At 46.2% G+C, this 14,237-nt stretch overlaps 1 protein-coding gene across 1 annotated transcript in view; it reads left to right on the top strand.

The window, feature by feature from the left end:
- Positions 1 to 14,237, top strand: part of LOC131886693 (uncharacterized) — a 25,327-nt gene that overhangs the window by 6,216 nt on the left and 4,874 nt on the right. Inside the window, exon 2 of the mRNA XM_059235093.1 lies at positions 4,729 to 4,951. Coding sequence (XP_059091076.1) covers positions 4,729 to 4,951 — 223 coding nt within the window. The remainder of the gene's footprint in view (positions 1 to 4,728; positions 4,952 to 14,237) is intronic.

The following is a 14,237-nucleotide window of genomic DNA, read 5'->3' as shown; positions in this document are numbered from 1 at the left end:
CGGTCCCTTTAAAGTGACTCAACGAGTCAACGATGTAAACTGGCGAATCGAAGGGGATGGAGGAATCTCGAAAATCGTCCATGTGAACTTATTAAAACGATGTACCGGCCCTAGCAAAGGATCGTTGGGAACACTGCGAGGACGAGGCCGTCCCAAACTAAAAAAATAAATAAATAAACCCGGATTCTGTCTGATCTCGGCCATCCAAAAAAAAAAAAGACCGCCGTCCGAGATGGGAGGGAGGTGTGGCCACCCTGAACGACGAACGGGCGTGAGTGGTCGGGCATGAGAGATTGCTCGGAAGTACCCACGACGAGATCTATCATCCGCACGTGTAACGACCTTTTTTATTAGAATATACATCATCTAAAACTACATTTGCCATTAATATCGCGCATCAAATCCCTATACCTCAATTGGACCCCGTCAAATCCAGTTTGGATAAGATGGTGGATAGTCAGATAATAGAACTCGTGGGTGATATTCCCACACCTTGGTGCCATCCCTTGGTTGTCGTACCAAAACCGGAAGGATCTCTCTGTCTGTGTGTCGACTTAACGAGGTTGAATACTGAAATCGTTCGTTCTATTCATCCCATCAAGACTCCGTCCGAGGCCATTTATGGGTTCAAACCCCGTGATAAGTATTTCACCAAGTTGGATCTGGTCAAAGGCTACTGGCAAATGCCGCTGGCCAAAGAATCACAAGATTTTACCACTTTCATTACTCCTTTTCGGAAATATCGTTTTCTCCGTTCACCCATGAGATTTATTTCAACCGGTGATTCCTTCTCTTATAGAGGCGATGTCGCAATGTCTGGCCTTGGCATTCAAAAGGTTATTGACGATATGGCTGTGGGAAAGGATTTGCATCCTGATTTGGTTCGCGTTACCTGCAAGATTCTGGAACGTTGTGTCCGTTTCGGCATGACTGTCGATGCCAAGAAAAGCGTTATTGGCGGGGCCGAAGAGATCGATTTTGTCAGATATCATATATCTCGCGATAGTATTAAGGCCGATCCCGAGAAAGTTGCCGCCATCTTGAGATTCCCTTGCCCAGAGGATCGCCAAGACCTGAGATCGTTTATGGGTCTTGTTAACCAGTTGGGTCAATTTTCGAGTGAGATTGCTCACATTGCTGAAACCCTCAGAGACTTGCTAAAAATAAAGAATGTGTTTTCATGGTGTCCCGAACACATGAACGCGTTTGAGAAGGGGAAATCGGCTCTTGCCTCTCCTCCAATTTTGGGAATGTTCCAACTTGGGGCCGAAACCATCCTTCAGACAGACGCATTGAAGTTGAAAGGTCTGGGTTTTGCGCTTATGCAACTCCTTGAGGGTGAGTGGCGACTTATTCAATGCGGATCCCGGTTCCTGAAAGACGCAGAGAGTAGATACACTATTTTAGAGCTGGAAGCTTTGGCGATCTATTGGGCAATCAAGAAGTGCCAAATCTATTTGGCGGGTTTAGAGTATTTTACAGTCATCACCCATCACAAGCCATTGAAAAACATTTTTAATGAGCAAATGTTGAACTCAATTGAAAATCCTCGAATCCTGACTTACCGTTCTAGACTCTTCTCATTCAAATTTCATGTGGAGTGGAAGTGCGGCAAGCAACATTATATTCCCGACGCCCTATCTTGTTATCCCATTTCGGACCCCAACGCGGAAGAAGATCTTGATCCAGTTGCCTCAAATCTCCAAGTAACGGTGATCAGGGCTAAAGAGACAGACCTTGTTCTGGATAATCTTTTGGCCCACGCGCGATCATCTTTGGAGTACCAGGCGTTGAAGTCATTGGTCGAGAGTAACTTCAACCCAAGGCCAGAACTGGATATCTCTCTCTTTTCAAAAAGATCGCGGATGAATTGTCTGTGGAAGGTGATTTAGTATTGCGAGGCTCACGTTTTGTTGTCCCGCCTCCTGCAATCAAAGAGGTTTTATCCTTATTGCATGCTAGTCACCAAGGGGTAGAGAGAACGAAGAGACGAGCCAGACAAATCGTGTACTCGCTTGGATTTTCATCTGATATTACGAATATGGTCGAAAATTGTCATGAATGTGCCTACTTCAGACCATCAAACCCGGCAGAACCCATGATGTCCAATGATCGTCCTTCTCGTCCTTTGGAAATGGTTTCTGCTGACTTTTTTACTTATGGGGGGGAAAGACTGTCTTGTCTATTCAGATCGTTTTTCTGGGTTTCCTCTCGTGGCCAGATTTAGTTCTTCCCCTTGCGCTTTGTCTTTGATCCAGGAACTTCGCGCTTTTTTCACGACCATGGGCGTGCCCAACGTCTTCCGGTCCAATAATGGCACTCCCTTCGCTTCATCATTAACTCAAGATTTTTTCAGCCATTGGGGTGTGGAATAGAGACCCTCCTCGCCTCATAACCCCAAGTCGAAGCAAGATGATACAAGTTTCAGAACGGCATCAGGCGAGAANAAAGCGTCAAATACCTCCTCGCCAAGTCCGAAGGGGAATGGGGATCCAGTGCCTTCATGTCCGGTCTTTTGGAATTGCGGAACACACCACGCTCAAATGGACTCTCACCAGCCCAACGTTTATTCAGTCGTCCTCTCAGGTCTAAGTTACCAATTCATTGGAAAGCGTTTATGCCTGAGTTTCAGATCTCGTCGGATGAGGCCGATCTAAACGTTTCCGGGATGACGCACTTCGAAAAGCGTATTATGATCGGAGTACACGTGTCAGGAAGAAGATTCCATTGGGTCAGCGCGTCCTCATCCATGATCCGATCATACGACGTTGGGAAAGAGGAGTGGTGGTAGACAACAAGACGCCGAGACGGTACATGCTTCGATTGCCATCAGGCAGAGTGTTGGTGCGAAACCAGAGATTTCTCCGTCGTGGACTCGTTCATGACCTCATCGATGATGAAGAGCCAGCTGACGAGCCTGACCATAGATAACTCCATAAATAGATCGATCAAGGGCGCTGCGATTGCATGTTTTCGTTTCAGCTGTCGCTGGGGGTCAAAAAGATCTGTTGGTAGTCAAGATTCCTAGGGCAACTATGGCACAAATCTGAATCGTTGACGGTGCGTGCAAATTCTGAGCTGAAGCCCCGAATACAACCCCCTGCCAAGCAATTGCTCTCCTCTAGCACGCTTCAAAACACGGCTTAGAGAAAGCTGCCTGACCACATTTTAATACCGAAACGTTGCGAGGGTTATGATGGGGTTCCAATTGCAATTTTCATCCGTGTGGTGGAAACACTTCACTGAAACCGAAGACACGAGCCTCGGTGCAGACTGACCTCAAGAGGTGTCGGAATTACGTAAAGGTGCAATCATGTCGCTCACATTCAATTACATTGTTGGAAGATCGAAACGAAATTCTGAATACCTTATCATTGCGTTGCAATTTCGGTTACATTTTGTTGCACTTTCGAGATGCGTTGCTAAACAAGAGCAATTAATAGAATATGTGATTTGCTGTGCTAATGCCCCAATCTTTTGAACATGTTACGTGTGTTGTTATGCCCAAAAAGCATGTTCTTATTATCCTACCGCTCTTTCTATATGCATATTTGCAAGATTCACAAAAATTAAAAGAAAACAAGACCAACGATTCATGGGAATGATTAAGCATGCCTAAAGGGAGATTTCACGAAGTGTGATTGTCCCTTACCACCCAGCGTCAGCTGACCTGAAATCATGTTCATCCAGTATAGCCCCTGAGGAGCTTGAGCATTCTAATTACTTGGTTTTCTATGAGCCTGACGCACTTCCTCCAAGACCAATTCGTGATCGACGTCAGATTGTTCGCTTTCAAGCATGATAGTTCTTATATTTCGTTCATTATGTTTTCTCATTCCATTCATACACAAAAAAGGGAGTTGGTATGTTGTGATGTTGTCATGCGAGTTAAAATTGACGTTTACTTCTGAGCATGTCTAGTCAAGAAATTCACTTCCATCTGAACCTTTACTTCATCTATGTGTCCTCCGCTTCTGTCTACTCAATACGATCATGCGATTTATCATTTTTTTATAAAAGGCCAAAGTTGCATGAAAGGATGAAAATAACTGCACCCCTATTTGAAGCAGGTTTTTGGCAATTTTGGGGGGATATTGAACCCATAAAGTAACAGACAGGGGAGCCAAAGTTTAAGAAGGATGAAGATTATACAAGGATGACAGTATACATGGAAAAGCATTATAACCAATTCTTGTCAAACCAATAACTTCTTTTTGTAAAGAACTTTGGGTATGGCCATTTGAAGCCTAGGGACGAACTTTCAGAACGATTGAGTGATTTTTGTAGAACTGAGGGCATTGTGCTAACTTGCGTCACCAGAATCGTCCTTTGGGATGATGGCAGGGCCAGACTGTAGTAAATTTCAATTGAATGTTACTTGTCAACCAAATCCCCAATCGTACTGAAACTTGACTTGTAAGTTTCTTCAACTTATACCTAATTGATCTTTTCAAGTAAAAATCAGTGGCTTAATTGCGATCAATTTTAATAACTATTTGAAGCTGACTGCCCGAGCACAGGTCTCCATGTATTTCGTCCTTCTTGGGTTAGGTCACTTCAGGCTCTACTTTTGTTTGTTTATGAGAAGGAAATTATCCCAAAACGTGAATTTGAATAAAGGATCTAAATCTGTGAATGCAAATGTGCCATTCAGTTCCTTCCTTTTCGTGCCACATTCATTTCTATACTATACAAGGCTCATTTTTCACTGGCTCAACTTGAATTTAGGTCCTGATTACCGATGGCCTCCCGTGGTCGTCGAGGATGAGGCAATAGATAAAGGACTTTATGGCTCGATAAATGTTTTCAAAGATTCATGTGATATATACCCCGGAGGTAACATGTGGATCGCGGACAACAGAGAAAGAAAATTTGTCTGGGACCTTGGAACGCTCTTCAATATCACGAAAGTATACTTTCGCAATTCTAGGAACAGTGGAACTAATGACAGGTACCGGTTTCATAATGCTTGAAGATTTTTCAAATTGACATGGAAATCCTCCCGGGAATCCTTTAACTGGGAAAATATTTATTTCTGACATTACATGAACGGCAATAGAACATTGATATGTGAAAGAACTCTCTTCCTACTAAAGACAGGTTAACACAGAGTAAAGATAAGGATAAAGCAAGGATGACGGAATACATTGATGTACAGCACGTAGAGGCTCTACTCAAAAGCATAATTTTCAGTTCTAGTCAAGCCCATAACTTAATTTTGAAACCAATTTTGGGTATGGCAATTTGAAGCCGATGTAAGAACTTTCAGAACGATTTAGTGATTTTGGCAGAACTGAAGGCATTTCAAGACCTAGGACATCCATTGTTACGATGTACGAACAAAAGGACGATTGTGGTGTCAATTTTCCTTCACATGACTAGCTCAAGTACACCGACAGTATTAAATTTCAATTGACTACTACCCGTCAATAAAAGCCCCAATCGTGCTGAAACTTCCTTCGAATTATACGTAATTGATCTTCTCAAGTAAAACTCTATGGCTTAATGGCCATCAGATTTAATAACTGTTTGCAGCTGACTGCCCAAGCACAGGTCTTCATTTATTTGCACAAAGGTATGCATTTAGTTCCAATCTTCCCTCAGTTTTTTCAACTGCACAGAGTTTAGGAAATACAATTCAATGCTCTAATGATGAGCTTAGTCAAAAAAAGCGCTTAGATGTTTTAGAAGAATCGCATTTTAGTTTGCTGCTGTTCTTATCTCGCAGGCATTTCGAACCAACGTGTGACTTCCTCTGTTGGTCCTTGATTGCTGTGCACGTGTAGTGTTCATGGTGTTTGTGTGTGGGTGAATGCATGGGAATTGCCATTCACTCACTCTATTAGGTTTGGTTTTTCACGGCTCTTTGGTAAGACGTAATTACTGTAAAACCTAAAAAGTTTATTGCTCATTTATCTTAATGCTTATCTTTAGCAGTTTCTCTCTGATTTGTAAATTGTAGCATCTCTAGTTCCAAATCGTTATCTGTAGTTCTTTAGTTTGATTGTATTGGTCCTTGACAGTCAGAATTCCTGCATCTCAGGACAAGATTGCAAAGCCTTTTAGTTTTCTTCTTTTTTTGGTCTCTTGATTTGGCTGCTCATTGGTAGTTCCTCTGCATTTGTGATGGAAGCTATTTGTGGAAAAGTCAGCAAAGACGCTAGACAATCTTTAGACTTGGTCTTAGCAAGGAAGGCTCCTTCTGTAGTCAATAAGCCCTTTATTATAGAGGCTTTAGCTGTTTGGATCAATGAGACCAGGATGCTGCTTGAAGAACAGGCTCACCCAGTAGTTGAGAAGTCAACCGATTTGACCAATGTAGAGGTTGAAGAGGTGTCTCCACCTACAGTAGAGCAGGACAGGATAGTTTTGAAGAAAACGGTCTATCCAGTTTATTGAAAGCAGCCTTGTCCTAAAGAAGGAAAAGGCTGTCAGTTTGACCAACCTAAATGGTGTCAAAAACTTCTCAAGTTCTGCCTTGAGAAGTGCAATAGGAAGAAGGGATGGTCAAAGGTAGATTATCCTTTTTTTCACCCGTACATGTGCCGTCAGTCCATGAGACTAAAGACGTGCTTTAACGTACGGTGTACCTCCATCGACATAGAAGGGACGCAAAGGAAGCAAAAGTACAGAAAAGTTCAGTCTCATAGTTATTGAGCTGACCCTATTCCTAAACCTAATCCTACCCTACCCCTCCTTCCTCAACCCGTTTAGCTTCTTCTCTCCCTCTCCTCCCACCTCCCATTCTCTCTCCCAATTCCCTCCTCTTCCCTCAAATACCCAATCTACACCTATTCCTATAAAAACCCTCCATCCTAATATTCCTTGCCCTACCCCAATTCCCAAAACACGTTCCTATTCTCATGTAGCTGCCCATCCCATATCCCTGTAGTGTAATTCAGATACAGTATGAATAAAGTGGCTGGATGCAAAGTCCAATCGGTCATATCCCTGATCCCGACGAGTGTACATTTCATTTATTGGGACAGCGAAGAACACACCATGGCGCAGACTTGCAGTGGTGTTCAGTTTTGCTGAACAAAGAACTTCGCGTGGGAAGTGCTTTTCCAAAGATGCAAGTGTTGCGGAAATCTGAGCATTTTTCGCAAATTCAAAGCTTTTATTAACTTTGTTGGGTGCTTGAGTGATGGCAACCCCGGTGGACCAAGGGGCGGTCGCCCTAGACACACAAGAATCGAGGTTAAAGGGCACCATTACGGCCCACAAGGGAGACTACACCAGGGCTGTCAAGAGTGCGGCCCAAGTTATCATTTGGGTCAATTACAATTGCATTTTGATGGAGTGTCAGAGCTGTACCTGACTCTGGCTGATGAGTTTCCGATATTAGGGCCGGAGTGTTCAGCTAAGATGGATGCCATGAGGGACACATATCTGTCATGCACCGAACGCTTGTTGGGGTTCCTCAAATTGGCCCACATTGCGCCAGCTGCAATGTCAAAGGCACGGCAAACATCTGCTGGGCTGTCCGGATCATACCAGGTTCAGACTGCTTTGCAGCCGGAACAACTCTCGTGGGATGCCACGCCAACCAAGATGCGCATCTGGGCTTGAAAGTTCAAGTCCTTCTACTCGACGTCCAACTTGGAGAGGGCAACAATCGCGGATTAGCAAGTGTTTTTCCTTTCCTACTTGGACTTTGAACTAGAAACCACAGTCCGGGAATCTATTGGGAAGACCACGGCAGTGTTTGTTGAGGACTCTTGTATGGCGGCACTGGAGCGGAGTCAACTATTTCCGGTACCAAAAGGAGCAGGGGCAAGCCTTTTCGGACCAGAAGGGCTATGAGGCCGACTTGGGTTCACTCACGCTGGACGAGATCTATGTGTTCAGGATTCTGAGTGGGCTCTCAGACGTCAAGTTGAAGGAGAAGTTGCTCAAGCTGAATAGCCCCACACTGGCCAGCCTACTGGAGGAGGCCACCAATATAGAGGTAGCCAGCCGGAACTTCAGAGCAAGCACAGGAGGGGCCAACTCGGCTGTGGTAATGATGGCCTGCAACCGTCCTCGACGGCCCGTGTCCAGGTCATTGAGCACAGAAACCAGGATAGGAGGCCGGCCAATTGATGTACAAATTGCGGCCATTTTCCCCATGATGAAGGTTTCACGTGCCCAGCGGAGGAGGTAGAGGGACGGACATGCCACAACTGCGGCCGGAAGGGCCATTCTTTTCAGGCTCAGACGGGCGGTTTCATTATCCTCCGCCAGCCTATCCGTCAGCGCGCGCAAAGTTGTAAGAGACGCCTCACCACTGAGCCAATTCCAAGGAATGAGTACCAAAATGTGATGCCCGCCATGATGCCCATAGCTTGCTGAGTACCTGGTGGGTATGAAAGCTCCACCTGGTCACAATCGGATGATAGCTCGGAGGCTGACTGGCCGCCAGACTCAGGTCGCACTACCGGGTCAGTGGCAGGGGCCTCTCGGGAATCCAAACTGACCACGACGCCCAGGGGCGTTGGCGCACATGTGACGGAGACTGTGCGCATCCAAACAATTGTGCATAATGGCAATGTGCCCACCCCTTGTCTGACTCTTCATCTGTCCCCCCCTACGGGTTGCTCACTGGTGAGAACTTGTGATGGATTCACATTCGCAGTGACCCCAGTAGGGGGCTACTCAAACCGTGATGGCACTTGATGTGATCCAACGCCACAGGTTCCGTCCTCGTCAGTCCCCGGTGGGTGGTCTGGGGCTAGAAGCAGCTAATGGCGCGCCTATGAATTGCACCGGGACTCTGAAGCTGAAGGCCACCTTGGGCGAGGTGACTACGGTGATTGATGGCATTGTCTCGGCTGATCTCCATGATGAAATCTTGGTGTCCTGGCATGATCTATGAGAGCTCAGAGCTCTCCATAGCAATTTCCCACAACCAGTTGTGCTTCCAACCATAGCGAGCAGGCCAGGCAGGTCAGCAGCAACAGCTGCGGGAAAGGGCAATAGAGTGACCAATCCCCACAATTCTGATAGCTCTCAAAAAGATCAGGTGGTGAAGCCAATGAAGACGACCCAAAGTTACGCATCTGTTGTGGCCGCCGGTGGTCAAGCTGACCCTGAGGGTTTTCAAACAAATTAATCAGCTGAGCGCGCAGCCTCTTCTACCTCCAACAATAGCAGACGTGTTGACAGCCGCAGTATCTTACTTGAAGCCGTGAAAATCAAGTTCACCGACGTGTTGGGCACCACACTGGATGAGGCAGCGGGAGTGATGAAGGGTCCCAAGATGCACATTCACCTACGTCCGGACTCAAAGGTACACCCAGTCAGCATGGCCATGGCACACCCAGTGCCCAAACACTTTGAGGGGATGGCCACTGAGCTCATTAGTGAGTTAATGACATCCAGTGTGCTTGTGCCGGAAACAGGGCCCACAGAATGGTGTTCACTGGCGCACTTTGTCCCCAAACCTGGGGGCCAGAAGCTGTGGTTGATCACCAATTACCGGTGGCTCAATGCACCCGTTTCCGGCCACTGCGGATCTCATCAAGCAGATTGACCCCACCTCGAAGTACTTTGCCAAGATCGACGCCATACACAATTACTTCCAGATACCCCTGGATGAAGAATCTTCCAAACTGACCACATGGCGGTCAGGGCATTCAACCCAGCACTATCCACAAAGCTGCTCACAGATGCGTCGCAGTTGTTTGGCATTGGGTTTGCCCTGGTTCAATTTGAGCCCGCAAGCCACATACGTTTAATCAGCTGCGGCTCTCACAGCTTGACAAAGTGCCAACAAAACTATGCGACCATTGAACTGAAGTGTTTAGCTATTGTATGGGCAGTGGAGAAATCGGCGTACTACCTGAGAGGTATGCAAAACTTTGAGATAGTAACAGACCATAAACCATTGCCCTGGACCACGGGAAAGGAGCACCTTATTGCCGATGCCTTATCCCGAGCCCCAGTATTTCCCTGCGAGGACAAACCGGATGCTACCGTGTTGGCCCTCAGTGTACGTGTTTTTGGGGTGGACCCGGTTCTCAGGTCTATTGTCGGTGAGGCCGCCTCAGACCCGGAGCATGAGGCCCTAGTGCAGTGTTTTCTTTCTGGAGGAGACCCAACAACCACCCCTCATCAAGGGCCTATGCTTGTGTGTGGCCGGAGGTGAGCCTCCACCAAGAGGGGGGAGTCCTGCTTGCTCTTCCTTCAGGGGACTCGGCTCCTAATCCCCCAGTCAGCCCGGGTGGGCTTACTCCGGCTCCTCCACGCATCGCATTGTGCCATGGTGAAGACATAACAGCGCGCCCGCCAGCTGTACCACTGGCCTGACATGGAAAATGCCATATCTCAGTTGATTCAGAGTTGTGGGTTGTGCCAGGAAAGACTGCCTAGCCAGCCCATTGAGCCCATTGGGGAGCTTTCAGTCCCCACAGAGCCCATAAGCCATGTAGGAGTGGACCTTCTCCACTTCAGGGTCCAGAATTGGCTTGTAATGGTGAATCACTATTTGGGATTCCCATTCTGTCAGCAATTGAGGACGACAGTCATTGTCAGCGTCATTGGAGCGCTACTCCAATGGTTTTGCGATTGGGGTTTCCTCAGGTTATTTGGTCGGATGGAGGACCTCAGTTCCGCGGGACGTTCACGGAATTTTGCCTTGAACGAAATATTCTGCATGAGCTTTCCAGCCACTACAACCCTTGCCCCAACAGTTTGGCAGAGGCTGCGGTCAAGGCTGTGAAATTTCTGCTTGGCAGGTGCAACAATGCCGGGGAGAACTTTCCGGCAGCCCTATTGGAGCATCGCAACACTCCACGGGAGGACGGGTTCTGCCCGGCTGAAGCATTCTTGGGCCGCTAACAGCGCACCCTTTTACCGGGCCTCCCAGGGCACAAGTTCGACCAGGATGAGTTTGAGACCGTGAGAAGTGCATCCCATCAGCACAAACGGAATGTCAATGATAGGTCAGCTCATGATCTTAGCATTCTCACAGTGGGCACCAAAGTGCTGATGCACCCGGTCAGCAAAGCGTGGGACGCCCATGGCACTATCTCAAGCGTCTTGGAATCAGGCCGTTTATATAATGTGGTGTGCGAGGCCACAGACAAAGTATATTGGCAAAATCGACGATTCCTACGTTCCTTGAAAAGTGCTGACAAGGGTGCTGGCGTCGTGCGTTGAAGTCCTACTTTCAAGGGGATATCACGACTGCCCATTCGCCATTCAACTCGACTGCAGAAAGGACACGTATCATTTGCTAATACGGTGACAGTGTTTGAGTGATACCATCTCTCAGTCAAAATGGGTGGTAACATGGCAAAGGCCCCCAACGTGCGGGAACAAATCGCGGAACAATCCTCTGGCGCACACCTGTTGGAACTACACTTGGGCTTTGGGGTAGCCTCCTTCACTTTTCTGCTAGTGTTTGTCCTGTGCCTGTTGGCGTGCTTGCGGCGCTTCTGTGGCACTCCCGTGCCAGCTCGGCACTATGGGGATTCGCCAGTACCTTGAGTGCAATACGTCCTTATCATGTCTTTCCAACCTTTCTCATTTTTGTTTGTCGTGTGTCGCATAAATGTGTACCTATCTTGGGGGAGGTGCAGTGTGACTCAGATACAGTATAAATAAAGTGGCTGGATTTGAAGTCCAGTCAGTCATATCACAGATCCCGACGAGTTTATCGGGACAACGGAGAACACACCAATCCCAAATCCAACCATCCCCATTAGCTCATGCTTTGCCTTCAGTAGAACGTAGTTTTGTTGATAAGCGGGATTTTTTACAGTCAGAGAGGATGGTCCAAGATCTTGTAACCTTGGTCCGTCAAAAGAGAGGCCCGTAAAGGGGCTACATTTGAACGACCATGGTCTGATTTCTAAAAGAACAAAACGAAAATTAAGGTCTTAGACGAACTAGCCGTTGAGAAAGATATCTCATTCATCTCTATAACAGAAACCTGGCTTCGGCTAGGTGTCTTAGATGAAGAACTAGCCATAGTTGGTTTCAACTTAGTTCGTTGTAATTGGATACGCCCTGAAAATCCCATATTCCCACATGGGGGTATGTGCCCATACGTTATGAATGACTTTCAAATTAGTCGTGTAAAAATGTCGAATGGAGAAGTAAAGGTCTTAGTTTGTCATCTTCAAGGTCTTGATCTGTCTATTGCAATAATGTATAGACCCCCTTCTTGTTCAGTAAACCCTTTTATGTCAGCTCTCCAATTCACTGGAAATGGGTTGAATCTTGCGCAATTTCCTCCAGCATATAGGTGTAGCCACCAGAGCAAATAACGTTCTAGACTTGATCTTTTCCAATGATCCTGATCTGATCCGGTACATGTATGTCCATGCGACACCTTGTAATCAGTCAGATCATCATGCTCTTGAGATAGGGTCGACCATAACTCAAAAGCCGCCGTGCTCTCGAGTGAGGCCGGCCAAAAAGGTCGGTGTGGCTAAGTTCAGGTTCAAAGACGAACATTGGCCCCAAATTGCAGAAAGATTAGAAAAACTGGACCTGTTTCAATTCTGAAACAGGAATCGTCCTCAGATGCAGCCATTGCCTGTGATGTCTCGGTGCTGAGCATGTTGCTCATACTCATGCAAATGTATTCTAGTCATGTATATATATAAACCGTGCTAGTCAAATACAAGTCAGTTATCAAGTCTATCCAACTCCTTGTGGGTGATGCTCACCCACAAGTAATGGGGCATTGAAGCGGGAAAGAAAGATGACATCATTGTTAAATTTTGAGACCTCACTCGTTCTTTTGGGACCTTGTAGCTCTTTGTTAAAGGCTTCAATTGAAGTTTCCATTCTTTTATCTATGACAGTAATGGTTAATATTGCATTGCATTCTAATAAACTTTCTCAGTTTCACTCATTACCTTGAATAGAAATTACAATGTAGCAGAAGTTAAGCAGTTTTGAGACTTATTTTCGGTATTTTGGATTGTTCTATTTTTTACAATTGATTTTTTGAAACCTCAAAAATATTATATGTCTAATATGGCGATTTGTATCTTGGATTTTTAGTACCTCTTCTGTTTTCAAAAGTGCTCCAGTGACCTCCCAAAGTTTGCGCTGACATCATCATGCAGCTGTTACTTCAATGACCCATGTACATGGCGCTATCAGTTAACCGGCTGTGGCCCTCTGTTCTCCAGTATTGCTCTCCCGAGTGCAAGGGGATGGAGCGTGTGGCTCTCCCCAATGCGAGGGATTGAGGATGGAGGCAATGGGACAAGCTGGGACGACCTGAATACCTGAATGTGTTCCGAAAGGTGGGACACGGACTAAAATTCCAAAATATAGGAAGGCTTTGTTCAAAAAGAGTTGCAAACTGGCAAAAAGGCTGAAGAGCATTTCGAATCCAGTAACTGTGGGTAGTCTCCAAAAAACTTGGACGTAGTTTAGGGTAAAATTAATGCCTCCATCGAATATGACCAGTTACAAACTCAGAGTAAGACGGTTCAGGGGGTCAGATTGAATCCGAAGGCTTTTTTCTCTTATGAGAACACCAAGAGAAAAATGAAACACCCTGTTGGCCTTTTGAGGTTAATGGGGAAGCCATTAGAGGCTACGGCTAACATTCTAGGAGATCAGTTCTCTAGTGTGTTTTCAACCCTCCTAAGTTCAGAAGCAACAGCTCATTGCTCTGAAGATGAGTGAGTCTGTTGAGATTGATGTTGTGAGTCAAATTGAGCAAATTGGTAATCTCATAGTTACAGATCATGCTTTAGTGGCCATCAGGGGCTTTCAAGTTCTCCTGGTCCTGATGGTCTCAATTACTGATTAGATGCTCACAAGTTTTTGCTCCTGTTTTATCGTACTTGATGTGGTACATCTTGGATCAAGGCAAGGTTCCCTCATCACTGAAGTTAGCTCACGTTGTTCCAATTTTTAAAGGGGAAGATCAGTCGGTCCCCAGTAACTATAGGGACTCTCTTCGAATATTGCTTAGGTGTTTGAGAAAATTACAAAGTCCAAACCTGAAGCACTTGAAATCAACTGGTTCACCGAGCGGTCTAAGAGGCAGCGTGAACAGAGCAAGAATTGTCTCCCTAGGTCTCGTAGGTTCAAACCCCGGCGCCGGAAGTAACCCTTTTCAGTTCGGTCCCGTCTTTTATTGAGAGCAGTTGCAACATTTTCAAACGATCTTTTCAAACGGCCGGTCTGAGTGTGTTGTGTTGTGTAAGTGGTCGCGTGGCTGCTTAAGGTAAGACACTTCTGTTCTTTAGCTTTCATTTCTTCCTATCTCTAGTAGTTTAGTC

Source organism: Tigriopus californicus, chromosome 9, assembly GCF_007210705.1.
Source record: "Tigriopus californicus strain San Diego chromosome 9, Tcal_SD_v2.1, whole genome shotgun sequence".
Classification (NCBI taxonomy): Eukaryota; Metazoa; Arthropoda; class Copepoda; order Harpacticoida; family Harpacticidae; genus Tigriopus; species Tigriopus californicus.
The sequence above is the reverse complement of the archived record's forward strand: the minus strand, read 5'-3'. Positions and strand labels throughout refer to the sequence as shown.